Source organism: Coccinella septempunctata, chromosome 1, assembly GCF_907165205.1.
Source record: "Coccinella septempunctata chromosome 1, icCocSept1.1, whole genome shotgun sequence".
NCBI classification, from domain to species: domain Eukaryota; kingdom Metazoa; phylum Arthropoda; class Insecta; order Coleoptera; family Coccinellidae; genus Coccinella; species Coccinella septempunctata.
In genome coordinates, this window is record NC_058189.1 from 42305979 (window position 1) to 42326355 (window position 20377).

A 20377-nucleotide genomic window follows, 5' to 3' on the forward strand; every position below is an offset into this window, starting at 1 on the left:
GACAATGTTCTTATGCCAAAACTGATTTTACTTAGTTTATTCAATGTGATCGTACCATTTCAAAAATCTATCAACATATAGACCCAGAGATTTCGGCGCGATTTATCAGTACTGAAAATTAATGCTGCAGTTTTGTCCTCATTTATTATAAGTTTATTAGAGTAGAGCCAATTTTTGATTATTGTGAAAGTTTCATCAGCTTTATCACCGAGAATTGAAAAATTCTGACCTTCTAATAATATGTTTGTATCATCTACAAAACAAGTAATAACAATTAAGAGGCATTTGATCAATATACACAGATCATTTACATACAGAATGAATAATATCGGGCCTAGTACACTACCCTGAGGTACTCCTGTTTCAATCTTTTTGAACTCTGATTCAGACAACACATCTTCGACTCTTACAGCAACTTTCTGATGGCGACCTCCGAGGTAGGACTCAAACCACCCTTTTACCTCATTAAGAACGCCCATTTTTTCAAGTTTTTTGAGTAGATAACCATGATTGAGGCAATCGTATGCTCTTGTTTGATCAATAAATAAGCCTAAACCGAGTCCATCTCTTTCCAGTATTTTTATTATTTCATGAGTGAATTGAAAAATGGCTGTGATCGGAGACCTACCCTCAAGGTAACCATGTTGTGAGTCACTAAATATTTTATTTCTCATGCAAAATTCTACAAGCCTTGAAGACATCGCTTTTTCAAATATCCGTGAAAAACTAGGGAGAAGGCTTATAGGCCTATAGTTTTCAAGTGCATTTTTATTTCCTCTTTTGTAAATAGGTTTTATTAATGAATATTTCAGCTGATTAGGGAATATTCCAAATTTGAAAGAATTATTGACAATATATGAAATCACAGTACTCAGTTCATCGCTACATGATTTGATTAGTGATAGAGGTATCTCATCATATCCACTGCAATGTTTATTTTTGAATTTTTTAATTATTTGAACAATTTCTTCGGGTGAAACTTGTGAGAGGGTGAATGTTTCCTTTATATCTGGAGAATAATCAACAAAGGGAAGATCAATAATTTCTTTAGACAACTTCTGAATGAGTGATTCAAAAAATGTGGAAAAACTGTTTGACACCTCGGATGGTGACCCTTCAACATAACATTCATTGTTAAGAGTTTTCCCTGTTATATCATTTACTATAGACCACATCATTTTTGATTTGTTATCTGAACCTTGAATTTTTTTTTCATAGTATGAAGCTTTTGATTTCAATAGAAGAGACTCATAGTTTTTCTTCTCAATTTTATAAAGATCGTCATATACTTTGTGGTGAGTTCTCAGTAACAAAAGATTATCTAATTTATTTTTACATTCTATAATTTCCTGAGTCACAAACATCTTTGTGGAATCCTCTTTTTTAACATGAACCAGTTTTTTTGGGAATTTCTCAAAAAAAATCAATAAAAATATCTCAACAAAGCTTTCCCATTGAGAATTCACGTCATATTCTGGTGCTTCAAATACAGACGCCCAGTCCTGCTCCCTCAGATCACTCCTGAAAGCCTCGATAGCCTCAGAAGTGAAAAATCTTCTGAATATTGGTTTGTTGGTGTTTATTTTATGGAATTTAAAAGAAATCTTTTGACCAAAGTGATCTGATATTACAGTTCTGAGCACCTGAGATTCACATTCAGAGCTATGAAAAGTGGTAAAAATATTATCTAAGCAACTACTACTGTTAGGTGTTATTCTGGTTGCTTCATGAATTGTTTGAGATAGTTCAAATGAACTCATCAGGGATGGAAATTCAATTTTTTCACCAACATTCGTTGACTGCAAAAGGTTAATGTTGAAATCACCAGAAACGATAATATCTGGGCCCACGCCAATGGAAGTAAGCACCATTTCCATCCTCTCAAAAAAAACAGCTACATCATCACCACTGGGTCTGTAGACCGATAGGACATATATAGGAATATGTTCCCATGACGAATAGAATTGGAAGTAGTTTATCAGAAAATTAAAGTTATAATTTCCGTTGTATAATTTGAGAATAAAGAATGTGAAATTCCCTTAGAAAATGTCACTTTTTTCCTATGGAATGGCATTCCTACAAACTCGAGAATCGGGCACAAGATAGAAAATATATCTAATTTTTTTCATTAGTACCTTTGAAATCGTGAATATCAATTTTCTATACCCCGAAACAACAGTCCAAATTGCTTTTGCTTTGCTTATAGGAAGATGAGTAAAAGAGATATCAATACATCCTATTCCATCGAAAGAGGAGTGGAAATTCTTATAAAATTATATATTTTGAGAGATAACAGAATAAGCATTTATAAATTGTTCCTTTTAAAATGCGCGTTTCTTTTCACGAGGTAGATTATATTTGTTAGTTTGTTATATATGAAAATGATTTTAACTTGAAGATTCATATAATATAATATGTTTCAATATAAATATTGCCTTTTAAACCTCTAAAATCTAGATACTCATTATTTCATATTTGTCACTGACATAATATCTGGACTTCTCAAGGACCTCATATCTATCTCAAATAACTTAGGGCCTTATCAAGTCTAAATCAGCAGAAATAATCATAGTATAGGTTTAAATCCGGCCAGGACCTCAGCATATGTAGTACCTATATAAATAATAATTCATTATCTCAAGAATAATCAGACTTATTAAATTCGTATTCTTCAGTTTTGCTACGGGTGAAAAAATAAAAAGACTATCTTCCCGTTTCCCAGTACCCTTATCACTTCTTATCTGTCTGGTACGCGGAAATTAGTTGTTATTTATAAAAGTTACGTAATAGCATCAACTCAAAACTTTGTGAATATCACCGAACATGAATGGTACAATATTCATTCCATTTTACTCAATCGAAGGGGATAGAACTACATACCACTACCAGTAAGTATGGTCAAGTCAAGAGAAGGTTACGTGGCTAACTCTGTGTGACGTCATGGAAACGCCATAGTTACATGGTTATCATCGCCAGATTACCCAAATAACTACAACTAAACCATAGTTAACCACAAGAGCCAAAATTCGCCTTTGATTCCACTTCTTGAAAACCCATAGTGGAATTCATAATAAAAAAGGTTTATAGTCTAAAATCCACTATTATTTGAAAACAATTTATTTTCCGGCTGACATGTTTCGACTATAATACAGTTATCTACAAAGCCATACTGAAAGGTGGAAATAGTGTAAGTATAATATAAAAATGCTCGAATTTTGAACTTACATATGAAAATAAATTAAGTTTCAGTCAAATATTTTCTAGTCTGAAAGCCATACTCTAATTCAGAAGTTTCAAACCCTCACAAAACAAAAGCGAAAACAATTATGTCATACTACATGAAACGGGTACTCCCTGGCATGAAATGAAACAAAACAAAAACGAAACAAAACAGGTCTGACAGGTGGTGTCATTATTCTCATCTTGCGTGTATGTATGTGGCCTCGGTAATTATTCAATTTTCAACGTCATATTTCATATACTTTCCTTCTCCTTATAAGTGGCGTTTTTCCAATAGCTTGAAAGTGTCTTGAAAGGTGTTAACCATTTTGGCATTGAGAGTATCGAAAATACAAACACATCAACTTCCCTCTTTTCGATACTCTCAATGCCAAAATGGTTAACACCTTTCAAGACACTTTCAAGCTATTGGAAAAACGTCACGAAACATGTCAACCGATAAATAAATTGTTTTCAAATAATAGTGGATTTTAGACTATAAACCTTTTTTATTTTGATTCCACTGTATATTGAAAATGACTGATAATAATTACTGGAACCCATTTTGCATTTTCCATCAAAATTTTAGCCTCCTCGGCTTAAAGACCTAGAGCCCCCAACACATCCCAAAACAAGATGAGGTTCAATTTCACCTGTGGAAATGAAAAGTGAACCTGCATCTTCAAATAACCCTTAGGTACCCGTGGACTGATACCATGCATGCTGTAATTGTCTCTTGTTCAAATGAATATCTGCACATCTTCCCTGACCAGATTGAATATCGTAGATATTGCATAAGCATGAACTTTGGTGACTTTATTTTTGCTTTGGCTGCAGAACAGCTAGTTATAACATGTCTGGACGAATGAAATGTGTGATAATATTTTATGTGACGAAAATGTCACTGCTTGAATGTGATCCGCCCCTTGCTTTATTTCCATATTGGCTTCCTGTTGAATCTTATCTTCATCTTAGTTGCATTAAATCGAATTCAAATCCGGACCTGCCAAAACTTCTTCGTAACTTTGCAACCTGTCAAGTCGTCAAATTTTTGATGAATTAATCTGTTCTTTGCATTAAAGTTTCATACAAATACCCGTAACACCGCTTCGCTTGAACCCTCTTTCTAAGCTCCAGAATAAAATATCTCTTGCATAAACTTCATGCATAACAAATTATAGGAATTCCTTATGATTATACCATTTCGCTGAAGAAATATTGTGTTAGACATCAATATATATCTATATCTCAATTACCGAACAAAAGAATTATTTTGATTCATAATTTATTTCAAAATCGGAAAAAAATATTATTGTATTAAATATCATATTTCATATTTTTTTTTTCCTATTTTGAATATAGGAATAATCTTCAAAATTAGGTATCATTCAGCCATTCGCGTCCGCTGCTCACCATGGGCATCCCCCTTTACTACCCAGCTCTTCTTATTGTACTGATCCTGTTTCATCCTATTTACACTCATCTTCCTGACGTCGTAGGTTAATCGAGTAGGGGACCTTTCCCTATTGCGTTCGTTTATCGGCTCTGGATCTCCACTCAATCAGTCTTTTGGTCCACCTTTCATCCGACAATCGGTCTATTTGTTTGCCCAGTTCCATTTAAGCCACGCCATGTGCTCAACCACATAAGTTAGACCTGTTCTTCGCAGGATAACCATCACTCCTGATATAGTCACATAGAGATACATCAAGCATGGATCTGCCAATCTTTCATCGGGTGATTCTGAAGATATTGTCTTCAATGTTACTGTTTCTGCACCATACGTCATCACCGATAAGAACAAACTCTGGGTACTCTTTTTTTCACACGCATATCGGACTAATACCTCAGATAAGCTGCTCGTCAAATATTGAGGGTATTGAATCAATTTGTGTTTTCATTTGGGAAAAAACAATTTCTTTCTGAAATATTCATACAGGGTGTCCCTGTGCAAACTCTTATATATCTATCGTATAGATAGAGTAAGACTAGATGAGTACGGATTGACTATAAAAAATTAATTTCTGGCTCTCCCCAGAAAGCTACAGGGTGATTTTAAGAATTCATGGAAATACCGAGACCATCATTGAAGCCAAATTTATCGACGAAATTTATTGAAACATGCTGAAGTGATTGACGCATATCGCATACTGAGATCGAGTCAGAAAGATATCAATTATTTCAATATTCCAGAGCCGGTCTCACAAATCCTCATTTAAAGTGTTCAGGGTAGAAACTTCCTTTTGTATTTCAAATAATTGTTACGCTTTTTAGAAAGATCCCAAATTGAGCTTCAATACGTGGTACCACCGCATCTAAAATTCTTTTGATATGAAATTTTGCAATTGAATAAAGTTAATTCAGTTTATAACCACAAACAGGACTGAGGTATCTTATGATTGAATATGAAACGTGAAGATCATTTGAATAGATGAGCTTTAATAAACACATTTAGTATTGCGTGCGAAGCTTGGTGGTTAGAAGCGTCGGCTCAGTATTTCGCAACCGCAAGGTACTGAGTTCGATCCCGGGCTAGAGAAGGAATTTTCTAGTCCATACGGGTTCGGGCCACTATTCACTGTTGGGTTCAAATTAACAGTGCTGTGCCTAAGGTGGCGTAAGGACACAGTAACAAAGCCAACACAGAACACAACTGGTTCTCCGAACTCGCACAAGCTTACGGAGCTTCTGAGGGGTACTTCGGTACTTATGCCATCTGTTCCGATATTCCTGAACAGTACTGTCAGTATTTCAGAGACGATGCTTATTGGCCCAGTCGTTGGAGTTCTATTGTTGTTCGATTGCGGGCCAGTAAAACCAGCAATATCGGAACAGGCCCATGGAGAATCAGGATAATATGAATATGAATTGAAACAAATACGAATGAAAAACACTCAAATGCGGTAATAAGTATTGAAAATAAAAATGGGAGTGAATGGGGATGAATTGGATATAGACCTCCGAATCACAACGCCATTATTCTTTTATTTATCGCACCTGTTGATTATTCTGTTCATCAACTGGAATCTTGACAGGTCTCCAGCATAAATCATATCCTTTAATTTTCCCCATAAGAAATAATCTATTGGGTTAAGATCTGGAGATCGAGGAGGCCATGAAATGGGTGCTCCTCGACCTATCCATCTATTTGGGTGCGTATTGTCGAGGTAATTTCTCATTTCCAAGCCAAAATTGGGTCCAGCTCCATCATGTTGAAGATATTTTCCTCTAATATTTATGCCTCGTAGCAGCATGCCGTTTAAAATATTCTGATTTGTATATTTGATATTGTTGTTTCATTAATGAGTCTTTTCATATATTAGCTCATCATCTTCAACAACTTCACTGAGTTTTTCGAGAAGATTCTTACGTTTAATATTTATTCATGACTTCCACGATTTTTCTCAATATTGTTTATATGAATAAATTAATTTTTCGAATTTCGTTCTATTGAAATAATTCATGAAAAAAGAATTGTAGATGTAACAATTTTGAGTGGTACCTCGTATTGAAGCTATAGGCTCTCTTTAAAAAGCGGAACAATTATTTGAAATTCGGAATACAAAGTGATGTTTTCATCCTGAACACTTTAAATTAGGATTAATGAGTCCGGCTCTGTCATAATGAAATAATTGATATCTCTTTGACTCAATCTCACAGGGTCAGTAACTTAAGCTTGTTTGAATTAATCCCGTCGATAAGTTTGGATTTGATGATGTATTTCCATGGATTTAGAAAATCACCCTGTATCTTTTTAAGGAAAGCCAGAAACTAAGTATTATCTACGAATGCATTGATAACTGCTCAGAATGATTTCCAACAAGTAATTTTTTTTTTTTTTTTTTGGTGTAGCAGGGGGAAAATCTGCAAGACAGACGAACACACCCTCTCCTGAGGGGGAACAGTGTGGGGATTCTCACTCTCTGAGCTCGAGACCCACTAAAAACCCTTAACTGCTTCTTCATAGGTTCCGGGCATAGGTTCCTATTAACCAGTTGACTCTTATGGTTTCTGGACTCTCACACGATCATAGTCGTGTTGATAGTTGTATGCTGCCTATAGCTTTTATAGGTTAAGCTCTTCTTTGGTTACATTTAAATCCTTAACTGATCTCTCGGTCTTCGGTGGTAGGTTCTTGACCTTCTAGCTTCTTCCGTTGGATCGTAGTCCACTAATCTTCGTAGTTCCTCATTTGGATGTTGTTTGGCTTTGTCGAATATCCTTTCCGCCTTTCTCTTCATAAATTCTGTAACTGGTTCCCATTCCAAGTCCAACAAGTAATTGGAGAATCTTGCTCAATTTGTACTCAAATTTGGGGCGAAAGATTTTGGAGCTGTTGAAATGTATTCAACTGTGATCCGTGGGCGTCAAAGGTTCTTTGTAATTGGTGGTACCAAGTGTGCTCGATTGGATTCAGGTCAGGGGATCTTCGAGGAATTGCTAGATGTGGAATACTCTGGTTAGCAGTGAACATTTGTTGAGATCTATGCAGCAGTGCATCATCATCGAGACACACGAGATTTTAGCAAATAGCTACGAGGAATTGTGGAAATACTTCGTTGATAACTTTAACAATATAGTTTTGATAGTTTTAGCTTTTGAAAATACTAATGAATCATTTTTGCCATCGACAAGAACCCATCCCAAACCATAATTGTGCCTCCTCGAAAAGGATGGACTTCTTGAAAGGAGCGTTGGTTTTCTTCGTTTGACTGGACGTTGACTTGCCATTCCGCTGAGAGGCTGTCTGCTCAACGAAAGAGTTGAAAAACGGTATTTTAATACCGTTGTAGCTATTTTATTTTCTGGTCTATCACTTCTGGGTCCTTGGTGAGCACTTCCAGTGACAATTTACCGTGAGTAAACGTAATATTACCCTTTGGTTACCATTGAATTGGCCACTTGCATTTGTTTTTGACCAGCCAGAAGCATCACAAGAGCTCTGTTGACATCGTCATCGGATAAAGCTTGTTTCGGCTTGATGAAAATTCGTTTTTCAATTGCGTAGAACGGTTTGATTTTTACGAACGAGTTAGAGACTGAAAAGAAATTATTTTGAATTGGTATTTCTGACACACCACACACCTTGGCAGAAACTCAATAATCTCGATAAGAATTTGCTTTACGATGAACGGAAGGTGTTTATGTATTTTTAAACACATAATAAAAACAAAGCCTGAAAGGATTATAGCAATGTTTATTTAATTGAAAAAAATATTGAGATAATGAAGAAAATATGATGCATGTTCGAAAAACATCAAACTCCTTAACTTTTGATGTGCAGTTTGATTATAAGATTACAATTTTCGAAACCTACCAAGTCGCATTGAGACATCAGCAATCTCTTTACCTATATGTTTTGTAAGCGAGAAGCGAATAAAAACGAAGAAAGGAGATTGTTTCGATAAAGAAGATGACAATGATGAAATTTTGTGCAGAGCCCATAACGCAAAAGGATTATACGCTACAATAGATGCGAGTTACACGAAACTGAAACATTTGTCAATGTTAATGCCTGTTACAATTTCAACACAAAGCAATTATAAAAGCCGCCGTCTGTATTACAGGTCCACCCACCCGCTTGTGACGTCACACGACAGGGCCATTTTAAATATGAATGCAATTGAGATTAATATAGAGAGCTTATTACGCTTGTTATTCGCTACAGGGAGTCCGGGCCTTAGGCTCGGCTTATTCCGTAGTTGAATTAACTGGAAAGCAGTATATTCGGCAATGGAGTAGAACATGTATGAATCTATTCAGAATGGAAGTGATCAAAACTAGATTATTTGTGTAATATTACACCAGCAGGGCACTTTGAATTTTCAATAGCTCATTGTATATAGGTGAGCAAAATAAACTGAGTTGTGAGCAAAACGGAGCAAAATGAGAGCAAAATGAGGGCACAAAAATCGTAAAAATTCTTTGAGGTGCCCTGCTAGTGTAATGCCGCTCAAATATCCATCGGATGTCCTTGTATTTATTGGATATGTTACGGGCAATGTAATTATTTAGGTCAGTATTCATAATGCTTGGTTATTATGAATAATGACCATTAAAATCGGGCAATTCGATAAATTTGAATTACTTTACAATAATTTCTCACATTGCCCGGTCATTATAAATACCGCTATTATTTCTTTGGGCACTTTGACTAATTGACACCAAAGAGACAACCTATGTGAAAAGAATGGCGAAGATATTCCACAGATAGAGATTTAACTAAGAGAATGTGCAAGATTGTCATCCAAGACAGGCTATAGTCGATGTGGCTGTAAAGGTAGCTGAAAATCCGACGAGCGCAAGTGTCGTAAAGAAAAAAAGCTATGTAACTCGAAATGTCACCAAAGTGGAAGCTGCTCTAATGAATAGAGCCTGTATTGGCCTGTATTGCTACGTATTGACATTTTGTGTGAATATAAATTTGAAAGTACGTACATATCTAATACTTTAGTTTTATTTGGACTTACGTTTTGTTTGTACTTATTTCATCCCACCGGTTTGTTTGTCAGCATGTGAAATTTTATTTGTTATGTTTTGTTTGTTACTTAATCAGTCAGGTATGCAAAAATTTGTTATTTTTTATAAAAAATATGAATAATATATAATTTTCAAATTGCCCACCTGATTTTTAGCATTATACATAATAACCGGGCAATGTAATATTTGCAACATAATTTATCATTTTGTCATATCTTTTTGGGCACTTTTTAAATTGCCCGGGCATTATAAACAATGCCCAATTATTTACATTGCCCGTAACAGATATATCACAAATTTAACCCCTAAACAATTTCTGAAGCTTGTTTTCGATTTATTTGTCAGCTGTTATATTGAAAAATTTGCACAGTGCTGATTTTTATAACATTCACCAAGTTGCTGCAACATGATATAGGGGAGACTAGGGAGCATTGATACATGGGGAGGCTTGATACAGGCTTATATCCGCGATCTGTAGCCGTTTTCAAAAGTTTTATACTAGTGAACACTATTCTTTGGCAAAGGGCATTGCGTGACGTTAATCTGTAAGGCTTACAGTAGTTTGTTTGTGAAATATTCAACGAAGAGTGTTTCGAGGTGAGAAATTGTAAGTTTTTACTCAAGTTACCTAAGGGTTTTATGATCATGCATTAATTCTTCGGCATAAACAAACATTTCACTGGGAAATATGCATAAAACTACTCAATTTACAGTTTTATTCGCCTTTCAAAATATATGAGTATAAGATGAAAACATAAATCCCTTTAAAAATTGCTTTCGGGGAGGTTTGAGACATTTGTCGTGGGGAGGCCTGATACATGAATCATCTTCAAAAAAATATTCCGTAGCTAGTTGGATAGGCCTACATGAAGGCGTTTTCACCATCCAACATATCAAAGGGATTTTTAACAACTGGAATTTATCCGTACAATCCCCATGTATTTAACGAGGTCGACTTTTCTTGTGCGGAAGTGACTAACCGACCATTTCATGATTTTTCTACACCTATGGGACCAAAGCAAGCCAGTATCATTGCTGACCAACCTTCTGATCTTAATAATCCTCTCGATTACTCTCCCAGTACATCGTATCAATCCTCCCATATGTGGGGAGGCTTGAGACAGTTTGCATGTTTTTGTGTTCAACGTTCTGTATAGAATAAGATGGTTATGTTTTGAGACTTCTATATTTATTTTGGTGAAGGATTAATTGAAGAATTGTATAATATAAGAAAAGTCCTGTTTCTTCATATAATTCAGATTCCAGAATAAAAATTTCAAAAAACGTATCAACCCTCCCCAGTCTCCCCTACAGGTTGTCCAACAAGCTTTGCAACAAACATTAACAGATGACTGGTGTGTTAATTATGAGCATTTTCTTCCTATGAACAAAGATTCGATTCCTATTTGTTAAGAAAATGCAAGCATAAAAATTATATCTTCACTAGCGTTTTATAATAGCACGCGAGCAAAGCCTCGAGTGTAAATACTAGTGTATTATAAATGTGAAAGTCAGTGTGTTGGCTAGGTTTTTGTTTACAACTGCGGAACCAGAGGTCTTCGATAGAGATTTCACTACAGCACAGCGTTCTCAAACACAAGTCATGCAGATTCCAAGTGCGAATAATCGTTTCAGGATCGAAATATTTGAAAAAGAGAGATTCCTCATGAGAATATTACTAATGTATTTTCAACCTGTGCATTCATATTCGCAAGCGGTATTACCAAAACAAAGATATAATAGATAATATTTCATATCATATTGTACAAATATTTTACAATAATTATCAATTGAATATAGTCAAAGCTTGGTCTAAAGGATTATAATTTTTTTCCCCAAGACAAGTGAATAATTACAAAATTTTCAGTATTGGTTTTTAAGTTTTCTGTGTAGCTCTCGAGTTCATATCAAAAGGAAGAATTCATTCGAGTTGTATTAAGAATTAAGAATTATTGAAACACGCTCAATCAAAAAAATTGGGATATCCATATTTCGGGCACTAAAATTTGGATAAAATAATGGTTAGTGATTCTTGATATTCCTGAACCGTCAAATATAATTTATTTTTACTTTTTTGAACTATCTGTTATTTTATTCGTATTTTAGAATAATAATCATTCAACACTTGATTGAAATTTTCATCATATCCTAAGCCTCGATGATATTATTTTGTGGATCAATATGATTTTTAAAGTACTCATCAGAAAAAAAAGTTTAGAAGGATATGTGGAACTTTTCATTTCCGTTCAATTTGGGATATCTCAAAAAAACATTTCCAATCCCCTTGTAAAATATGTAGATCGTATTTACTTCTCGGAAAAAAAGAGTTTTGGGAAGGAGACCAGTTTTTTCAAGGCATAGGAGGGACCGTTAACAAGTACTAGAATACCGGAGGAAACTTTTCGACCTATAACTTCTTGATCTACCCTAGCTCCGCGGAGCTCATGTCGTGAATATCGGACTCCCTGATATCGTTGCCACTTTTCTGGCCACAACTTGGGCAATTAAGACTCGACAATACTCAGAAGCGGCCACCAGTATTTGATTAGGGTCCATCAATTCCAAGCATTTTTCTATCGGAGAAGGAGCTGTGCTACTCAGACGAGGTCAAATGAGACCGAAACCATAGTCAGCATCTGCTCATTTTCGGTAGAATGTTCTCCATCCAGTTGTCCGGACAATGGCAAATTATCTATAGTATATCCAAATCCAAGAGGCCAGAGGTAAACATTGCAGCATGCACTGATCACGCGTCAAGAACGTGATAACGCAGAGGTGTACTAATAAATTGAATTCCGAGAGCGTTATATTTTAAAACTTTTTGAGTGTTCCAGTTCCGGTGAAAAATATGTATGCTTATCTACGAGTCTCAGTAATGAACAATTAATCTAAAGTTCCCACTTTAATAAATACTATGTATATAATATAAATGTGTAACAATATTTTTTTTGTAAAAGTGACTACCCCGTAGTGTCGTCAGAAGATGCAGAACTTTCCTCTAAGTTGACGATGACTGTTGTTATATCATCCATAATATTATCCAGTTTCCACTTGTCTACCTCAACTTTTTGTTTGACATGTTTCACGCACTTTCTCCATCTTTCGGAAGTAACCCGTGAGAGAGCCTCTTGAAAAAGATTTTGAACGTCAGCCATTTTAAATGTGGTGTTTTTATCTGCCACAAAATTCTTGACATCGGCCCAAATCAATTCAATAGGGTTCAGTTCGCAGTGGTAGGGCGGTAATCTAAGTACAGTAATATTTTGGGCCTTTGCGGTTTCATCCACGATGTATTTTTCAAAGTTTTCTTTGTTCTGCCTGACTATCTGCAACTATTGCGCTTTTATGAGGTCAGGGGTGAAATCAATATTTTTCTCCCTCAACCATTGTTGGTTATCACTCTTTCTGAATTGTGAATTAGGAATTTTTTCCATTTTCCTTGGATGGTAAGGAGCATTATCTAAAACTACTATAGAATTTTCCTCCAATTTAGGAAGTATACCCTCGACCACTTTTCGAAGGACTGACCATCCATTTCTTCATGGTAGTCACCAGTTTTTTTTGGATTGGAAAGTCCAGAGTCCTCCAGTTAAAAAACCAGTGTCACTGCCAATATGACACACTATAATTCTTTGCCCTTTGCCTGGAAAAATATATTCACTTCATTTGAAAAATAATGTTGAAATTGTTTTCCACCAAAATGGTACTTACATCAAGTTTCACAAAACTTTGATTGCTCGATCAACGATTTGGCATTCGATTTCCCGAAGGAAATCATTGAAACTTTCATATTTCCGAATATATTGGAGGAGTAGCAGTTGAGAATCATCAAATGGGCGTGTATAGATAATTATTTGGTGCAAGAATGATATTCAGAATGCTTATGACCAACTTATCGACTGAAAACTAATTGACGTTCATCCGTCAATCGATCGTTGATTCTCTGATCAAGCTTTATGAAACCGAGGGTTAAACTCAAAATTCAAGACCTTCCCAGACGGATTTTTAATCCAGTAGATAATCCAGCAAGTAACGCTTGCCGAGAAGATGTAACTGTTTCATCGGTCCACACTTTGGATTTAGTATGACCGGCATTTAACCAACTTTCATCCAAGCAGTAAATCTTCCTGTTTTCATCACGGAAGGTCCTAATTTTCGTGAGATAGTTTCTTCTCCAACATTTAATGTCGTCACGGTTCATTAAAAAACTGTTGCGTTGGCGATGTCCATATTTGAAATTAAGTTTTTTCAATATTATAGAGAAGGTACTCTTCTTAAAATTTGGCAAGTTCGAGTCTTCATTAACTATTTTTAATACTTTCTCTATAGTCGGGTGTTCATTTCTGAAGAAAAACTCGTGAACTTTTCGCCGTATTACATTTTTATCGAAATCTGATAAGGACTCCCATTTGGTGGTCCGATTTTGATTTGTTGCCGGAATTTATGTATTCGGAAATAATTCTCCTAACACGTCGAGCTCCAATGCCAAGTCTCTCAGCAACTCGGAGTTCTACGTCCTTTAAACACATTCCTGGATTTTGAATAATCTCAATTTCATAAGTATTCAAAATCATATCTTTTATCTCGGCACTGAAGTGTCGTTTCAGACGTATCTTTTTTGGAGGACTTAAGTCAACATGCGATTCCTCAGCAGTATCAGTACTCGACATTATCTTAAATGCTTGTAACTTGAATAACTTGCTACAACTATAAACCAATTTACGAAAGAAAAAGCAATGAATGATCTCTGCAGTTCTACACAACAATTCGCATACAATCAATGAATCAAACGTAATGCGGTTCTGCATTACTCCCACCTGCAAACATGGCGTTCCTGAAGCTTTGACCAATAAGAGGAGTACCTTAAATAAGATCACGCGTTAGTCAGTGTGTTAACGCTGGCCTCTCGGATTTGGATAGACTATAGTTGAATTCAGATCGTAACACTTGTTGATATTCATATCGGCTGGTGGTATGCATCTGAATTAATTCTTATAATACGTAACCATAGAATCAAATAACTTTATAACTCTGAATTCGAAATAAAGATTTGTGCTCAACACTGACAGAGAATTTTAAAATTGGTATTGATATCGTCCATAAGAAAATCAGTTTAAATGAAAGTCCTCATCGATGGCTCATCCTGAACATTTCCTACAGTTCTAAAAGCTTGTCAACCGTCCGCAACAAACGCTCGTTACAACTCTCATTCGCGAACACGCATAAAAAAATCGTATCGAAATAAAAACCGAACAGGGTAGAAGCGATGCTGTACTTACTATATATCTTGAGTTGATCAAGTGGTGGCAGCGTCGTCTTCTGAGATTGATTGCTCTTCCCATTTCTCACCGTTGACGTCATTAACCTTTGCCGTTTTATCGGCGGAACTAATCGTGGAGGGCCCACAGGGAACGAGGTCGAGGCGTAGTAACTGAAACAAAAAAATTATGAGTTGATTACTCCGCCATAATTGGAAAGGGGTTCTGCAGGACCCAAATAATTAAAAAAATATAATAGAAAACTTCTGATTGAAGTTGTTTCATCTTCGACTCCATTGTGGAGATAATAAGAAACTACGATTATTGAAGACTAGCTTCAACCCGCGGCTTCCTTCATGTGGAATTTGTTCATTTTTTGAAGCCTTCTATATCTGCAGCATATGATACAGTACGAAAGCATGGTTTGATTTTCAAACAATTTATACTTCTGAAGTATGAAACGATGGTTCGTTTGTTGATGATAGTACATAGTAGCAATTTCAAAACTTTGAATAACGCTATTCCATGAGGATATCAGTTTTAGCACTTCTAATATATTTTTTTCGCATTCCGTCATTCTGATTTTATATTCAGATTTTTTGAGGAATTACTCTTCGAGTATCGTTTGCGTTCTAATCCAAATAATACTGAGGTTCAGTGTAGTTTTCAGAATTTTTTTTTAACATAACTTCAAATCAAAATATCTAGGAGTTAAGCTGTATTCCTCGCTGAATTTCAAAACCCATTTGCAAAAATTTGCGTCTAAAAATGAAAACTAGGAATGATATCCCATATAAACTAGCTGGTAATTCATGAAGTGCTGATGCAACCACTCTTCGAAAGGCAGCCCCAACTTTGTTTTTTTCGGCTCCTGAATATTATTGTCCCGTTTGGGTTCATAGTGCAAAAAATTGATACACAGTTGAATCTTTCTATGAAAATTATAAGTGGAATTATTAGATCTTCACCTATTCACCTACTTTCGTAGACAGACTGCAGTTATAAATTCGTGGAATAAATTTTACTCCTTTCCCGACTGATTTCCAATTCTGTCGCGTAAACCCTCATGGCTCAACTCTTTTCTTAATTCGAATGTAAGGGGCAAGGACATTTGGCAGCCTTAATGACGTGCACTATTTTCAACATAGAATTAGTTAGTGATTCCTCTAAAAGGTTGGTTTGGATCTTCAGCGCAAAATATGGTGTAGGTATTCTGAATAGTATAAGAACAGGTAACGATGAAATTCAGTTGAAAGCCCTAGTGGTGAATGTGGAGAAGCAGAAGAAATCATAAATCATCTGGTTAGTCACTGTCCCATTTATAAATTAGAGGATACATTCAGTTTCCGAATATTTTTTGAATTGGTTGTGAATTTTAGGTCAATCTGACATATAGAACTGAATTTTATTATCTCGCGTTTTTCTGCTTTGGTTTTGTTTTCTATTTCAGATAAAATTTTCTGGTAAGTTGGAGAATACTTTTTGCTTTTTCTTCGATGAAAGGATCAATTTTTGCATAGCGAGATGCCCTTCAATATCGAATATTTCAGCTTAATTTGTATACAGTTTCATTCCTTACAATCCACGACACTCACCGGGAGAACGAGTTTTTTACTGGGGTGTTTCCCTAAGCTCTTCTATAATACGCAAGATTGTATTATTAACAATAATAACAATTTGAATTGACTGAAATCATTGTTGATTGAAAAATGCTTTTAGTGTTCAAGTGTTTTTTGCTGATTCTATCATTTAAGTTTTTTTTATACTGTTCTTTTTGTTACCATTATCAAGTTTTTTTTCGATTTTCATTATTCAATTGCATTTTTGTTGTTATACTTTTTTTCTCAATGACTATTTCTATACATTGTAGGATGTCTCAAAGCAGAAATGAATTATTATTATTTTATAACGGTGACTAACCTATGCTGAAACGGTATCTCATACACATGCTATAATAACACTATTCAACAAGGGTTCTCCCACCTAAGAGATTTATATTTTTTTTGTTAGGTATCCCTCACCTTATTACAAAAATAATAGTACTCACGTTTGTTTAGCTCCCGTTATCAAAATAAAAGACATGCGTGAATTCTCCATGTTCGCACTTCTCTGTACCTTACGATACTTCATAAAATAAACAAACTATTGAAACAAGTTCAGTTTCTGGCAGCATTAAATGACGTAGAAAAAGAAGCCTGGTTGTCCTTTGTAGAAGTGACCAAAAATTTTCTTGGCAATCACAAATCTCCGCAATATGTAAATAATAGCTTTGTTCGTAGAGTGGTTTGCAACGGTTGTGAACTGCACAGAGCAAGCGCAATTCCATTTTAGGGTAGCGAAAATCCATTTGCGCTTACTCTGTACAGTTCACAACCGTTGTGAGCCACTCTACGAACAAGCCTATCGTCAAAACGATGTTACAGGCTTATCAAAAAATGGGATGCAACATGTCCTTAAAAATACACTTTTTGCAATCACATATTAATTTCTTTCCATAAAATATGGGAGTCGTAAGTGACGAGCATGGAGAGAGATTCCATCAAGACATCGCGTCATTCGAAAAACGCTACCAAGGCAAAGGGGAACCCTCTATGCTTGCTGATTTTATTGTTGGTCCATCGTTAGAGAAATACTGGAGTCGTCCTACAGCAGAAAAGCCAAAAGATCTAAGCGATCGGGATCTTTTACACCATTGTAAATATTATAATGCATTGTTTTTGTTAAAAATCATGAATATAATTATTGAAAAACAACAAGAGCTAACTTCGACTTTTTATTTATCGTGCGTTTATACCTTGGCTACGAAGATTAAAAATATATATATTTTCCTTAGGTGGGAGAACAAAGCTATAATTTTGTCGATCAGTGTAATTATTGTCTGATGCTAAGTTTTTGTTGAAATTCTGTCTTAACCCTAAACGAGGATATAATCATTGAATTCTATCTCAGTCAGTAAATTCCGAAATATTTTCATGTTTTTGTCACATCCTGTTATACCGGAATCTCTGATCTTTCCTTAGATGCGAACAAATATTTCGCCTTATTATTCCTTTAACTCTCTACGGTGAATCAATCTCAATTGCATGGCATAACCCAGGATGGAAACCTCAACTCTCATGTTAATAATATAGCATCCACAAAATCAGACACTCCCTCTGGGCCTGCCAACGAATTTGTGAAAAAACTTGAGAAATTGGGCCGAAACGTCTCCGGTGGCTCTATGCAAGGATGATCAGACCGATAATTACTTTTGGCAGCATTGCCTGGCGGTACTCTGAAGATCGTCAACAAACCCAAAACAATCTCGCAACACTTCAAAGAACGGCATGTCAAATGATAACGAGTGCATTCCGTCTATTCCAACTGCAGCTATTAGACCTCTTTCCCCATTTTCGTACAAGAAGAGGCACGGCTAGTAACTCTGAACGACCCAGACAAACTAGTTCTCATTCCTGACCAGCTCCTAGCCGAAATAGAGGCTGCAGAAATGCTTGGCATGATTTGGTCGTAACAAGGTCCTGCTTTCCAACAGAGATACCACAAGAATCTATGCTTACAGGGACCTTGCTTGCGAAAATTTTCGCCATTTAGCTTTGCGTCAATCACCTTCTTGATAGTAGCCTGACAGAAAGTCAAGCTATAAGATTAAGATAACTCGAGGCAAACAAATGAATTCGGCACGAGTACTCGAATGCAGATCTACGTTCCCCTCTTTATTAGGATGGTGCAAGATAATGCACCAGGGCACTGAACACCGAACCTGGACACCGAAGCTCCAGAGGCAACGTCATATTGGATGCTCTAGCCGTAGAAGGCGCTAATGCAGCGTTTATTCATCAGGGACCAGCTAAGGGAATTTATAACTGCATGGTGCACAAACGTGATGACAGATTAATGGAACAAAGAGTATTGAAGAATTGGAAGAGGAGAAACTATTGGCATCTCCTTTGTGACTGCAGGCGGCAGATTAAGCGAGATTGATAAGCCTTGGTTCTCGCGAGTTTAGTCTGTAGTCTCATAGATTAACTTTCTACACGTTACCTCTTTATTCAAGAAGAGTGGACATGGGGATTGTGGACGTATTTCCACAATCAGGAAGATAGTGAGTGATGAGGATGACGAAGAATTTCCTTCTATTTGGAGACCCAAGAAGAAGGTGAAAATTGGGGATTTTATTTCCTGAAACATCAGCAATGACAAATTTGGAATTACAACTTGAAAAATTAACACTTATGTAATTGACACACTACTCGCAATTTTGCGGAAGATAATTTCGTATATAAAGGGGGACGGACATCACTTTTCAAAATTTTAAAATCAATGGAGTATATGAACTAATTTTTTTTTTTTAAATAGTTCATTCAGTTTACTCCTGCCCCTTGACAGGAATAGAGTTAAGGCACAAGTATACAAACAAACTGAAAAACCTAGTTTGCTGCCGGCACAGCCTTTCCCTGTAACAATATGGAAGCTAGATATCTCAATTCTCACTGTTTACTTTCCCTTTCACGATACAACAAGTTTTTTTAATGACTTCAAACATTTTGTATTTACCTCAAGCATTAGTAAAAAAAACCTATGAAAAGTTGCAACAAGAATGAGCGGTACTCCCGAACAATATGGATATTTTTTCAATAGTATTAAATTGAAGGCTTCAAACGATATTTATTTGTATTCCAGTTCATACTGCAGACAGAAATCGTGACAAACTTGAGGAATTTATCTTCGGAATGTACGTCTGCAATACGACCACGATGTGAATAAGTTAAATGACTTTGTGCATTCGACAGAAATTCCTAGGAATGAAATTCAAAATAGATCATAACCTGATAGCGACAAAGGTCGAGATGCGAGGAAAATTGCGAGTTTAATTAGTGGAACTCGCCCCATTGTCAGGACGGATGTAAAAGTAAGGAAAGCACATGATGAAATGATCTTATGAGCAAGCAATTAAAGTTCCTCAACTTTATTTGCCAATTCCTCTTTAATCCCCTATCGTCACGAAATATGTCTCCATAAGTTACGCTTTTACGACCGCGCTCGCTCACTAAATAATGCTCAGAAGTTTCGAATTTATTAGTATTCGACATCTTCCGAAACTTTCACAATTCACCTTCTACAGTGTCGGGTGTCATGAAAGGTTGCACATTTTATTTCCAATCATTTGCGAGTAGTTTATCGCGTCACATTTGTCGCGAATATATAGAATCTTCCAACAATTCAGAAGGAGGAATGCATGATATTTAGTAATTATCCTTCTCAGGTGGGAGAATGTTGCGGAATTGAAAATAAAGACTTTTTTGTGCATTGTTCAGTGTACAAGAATTTGTATTGTTTTATTCACTCAATACAAAGAAGGAGAGGTTGTTTGTGGTTTGGTGTAGGAAAATGGTATCTTTTATACAGGTTTTTTCTCAAGG

The 20377-nt window shown here is 35.8% G+C and overlaps 1 protein-coding gene across 1 annotated transcript in view; it reads right to left on the minus strand.

The window, feature by feature from the left end:
- Positions 1 to 20377, minus strand: part of LOC123306806 — a 634033-nt gene that overhangs the window by 23782 nt on the left and 589874 nt on the right. Inside the window, exon 8 of the mRNA XM_044888961.1 lies at positions 14979 to 15130. Coding sequence (XP_044744896.1) covers positions 14979 to 15130 — 152 coding nt within the window. The remainder of the gene's footprint in view (positions 1 to 14978; positions 15131 to 20377) is intronic.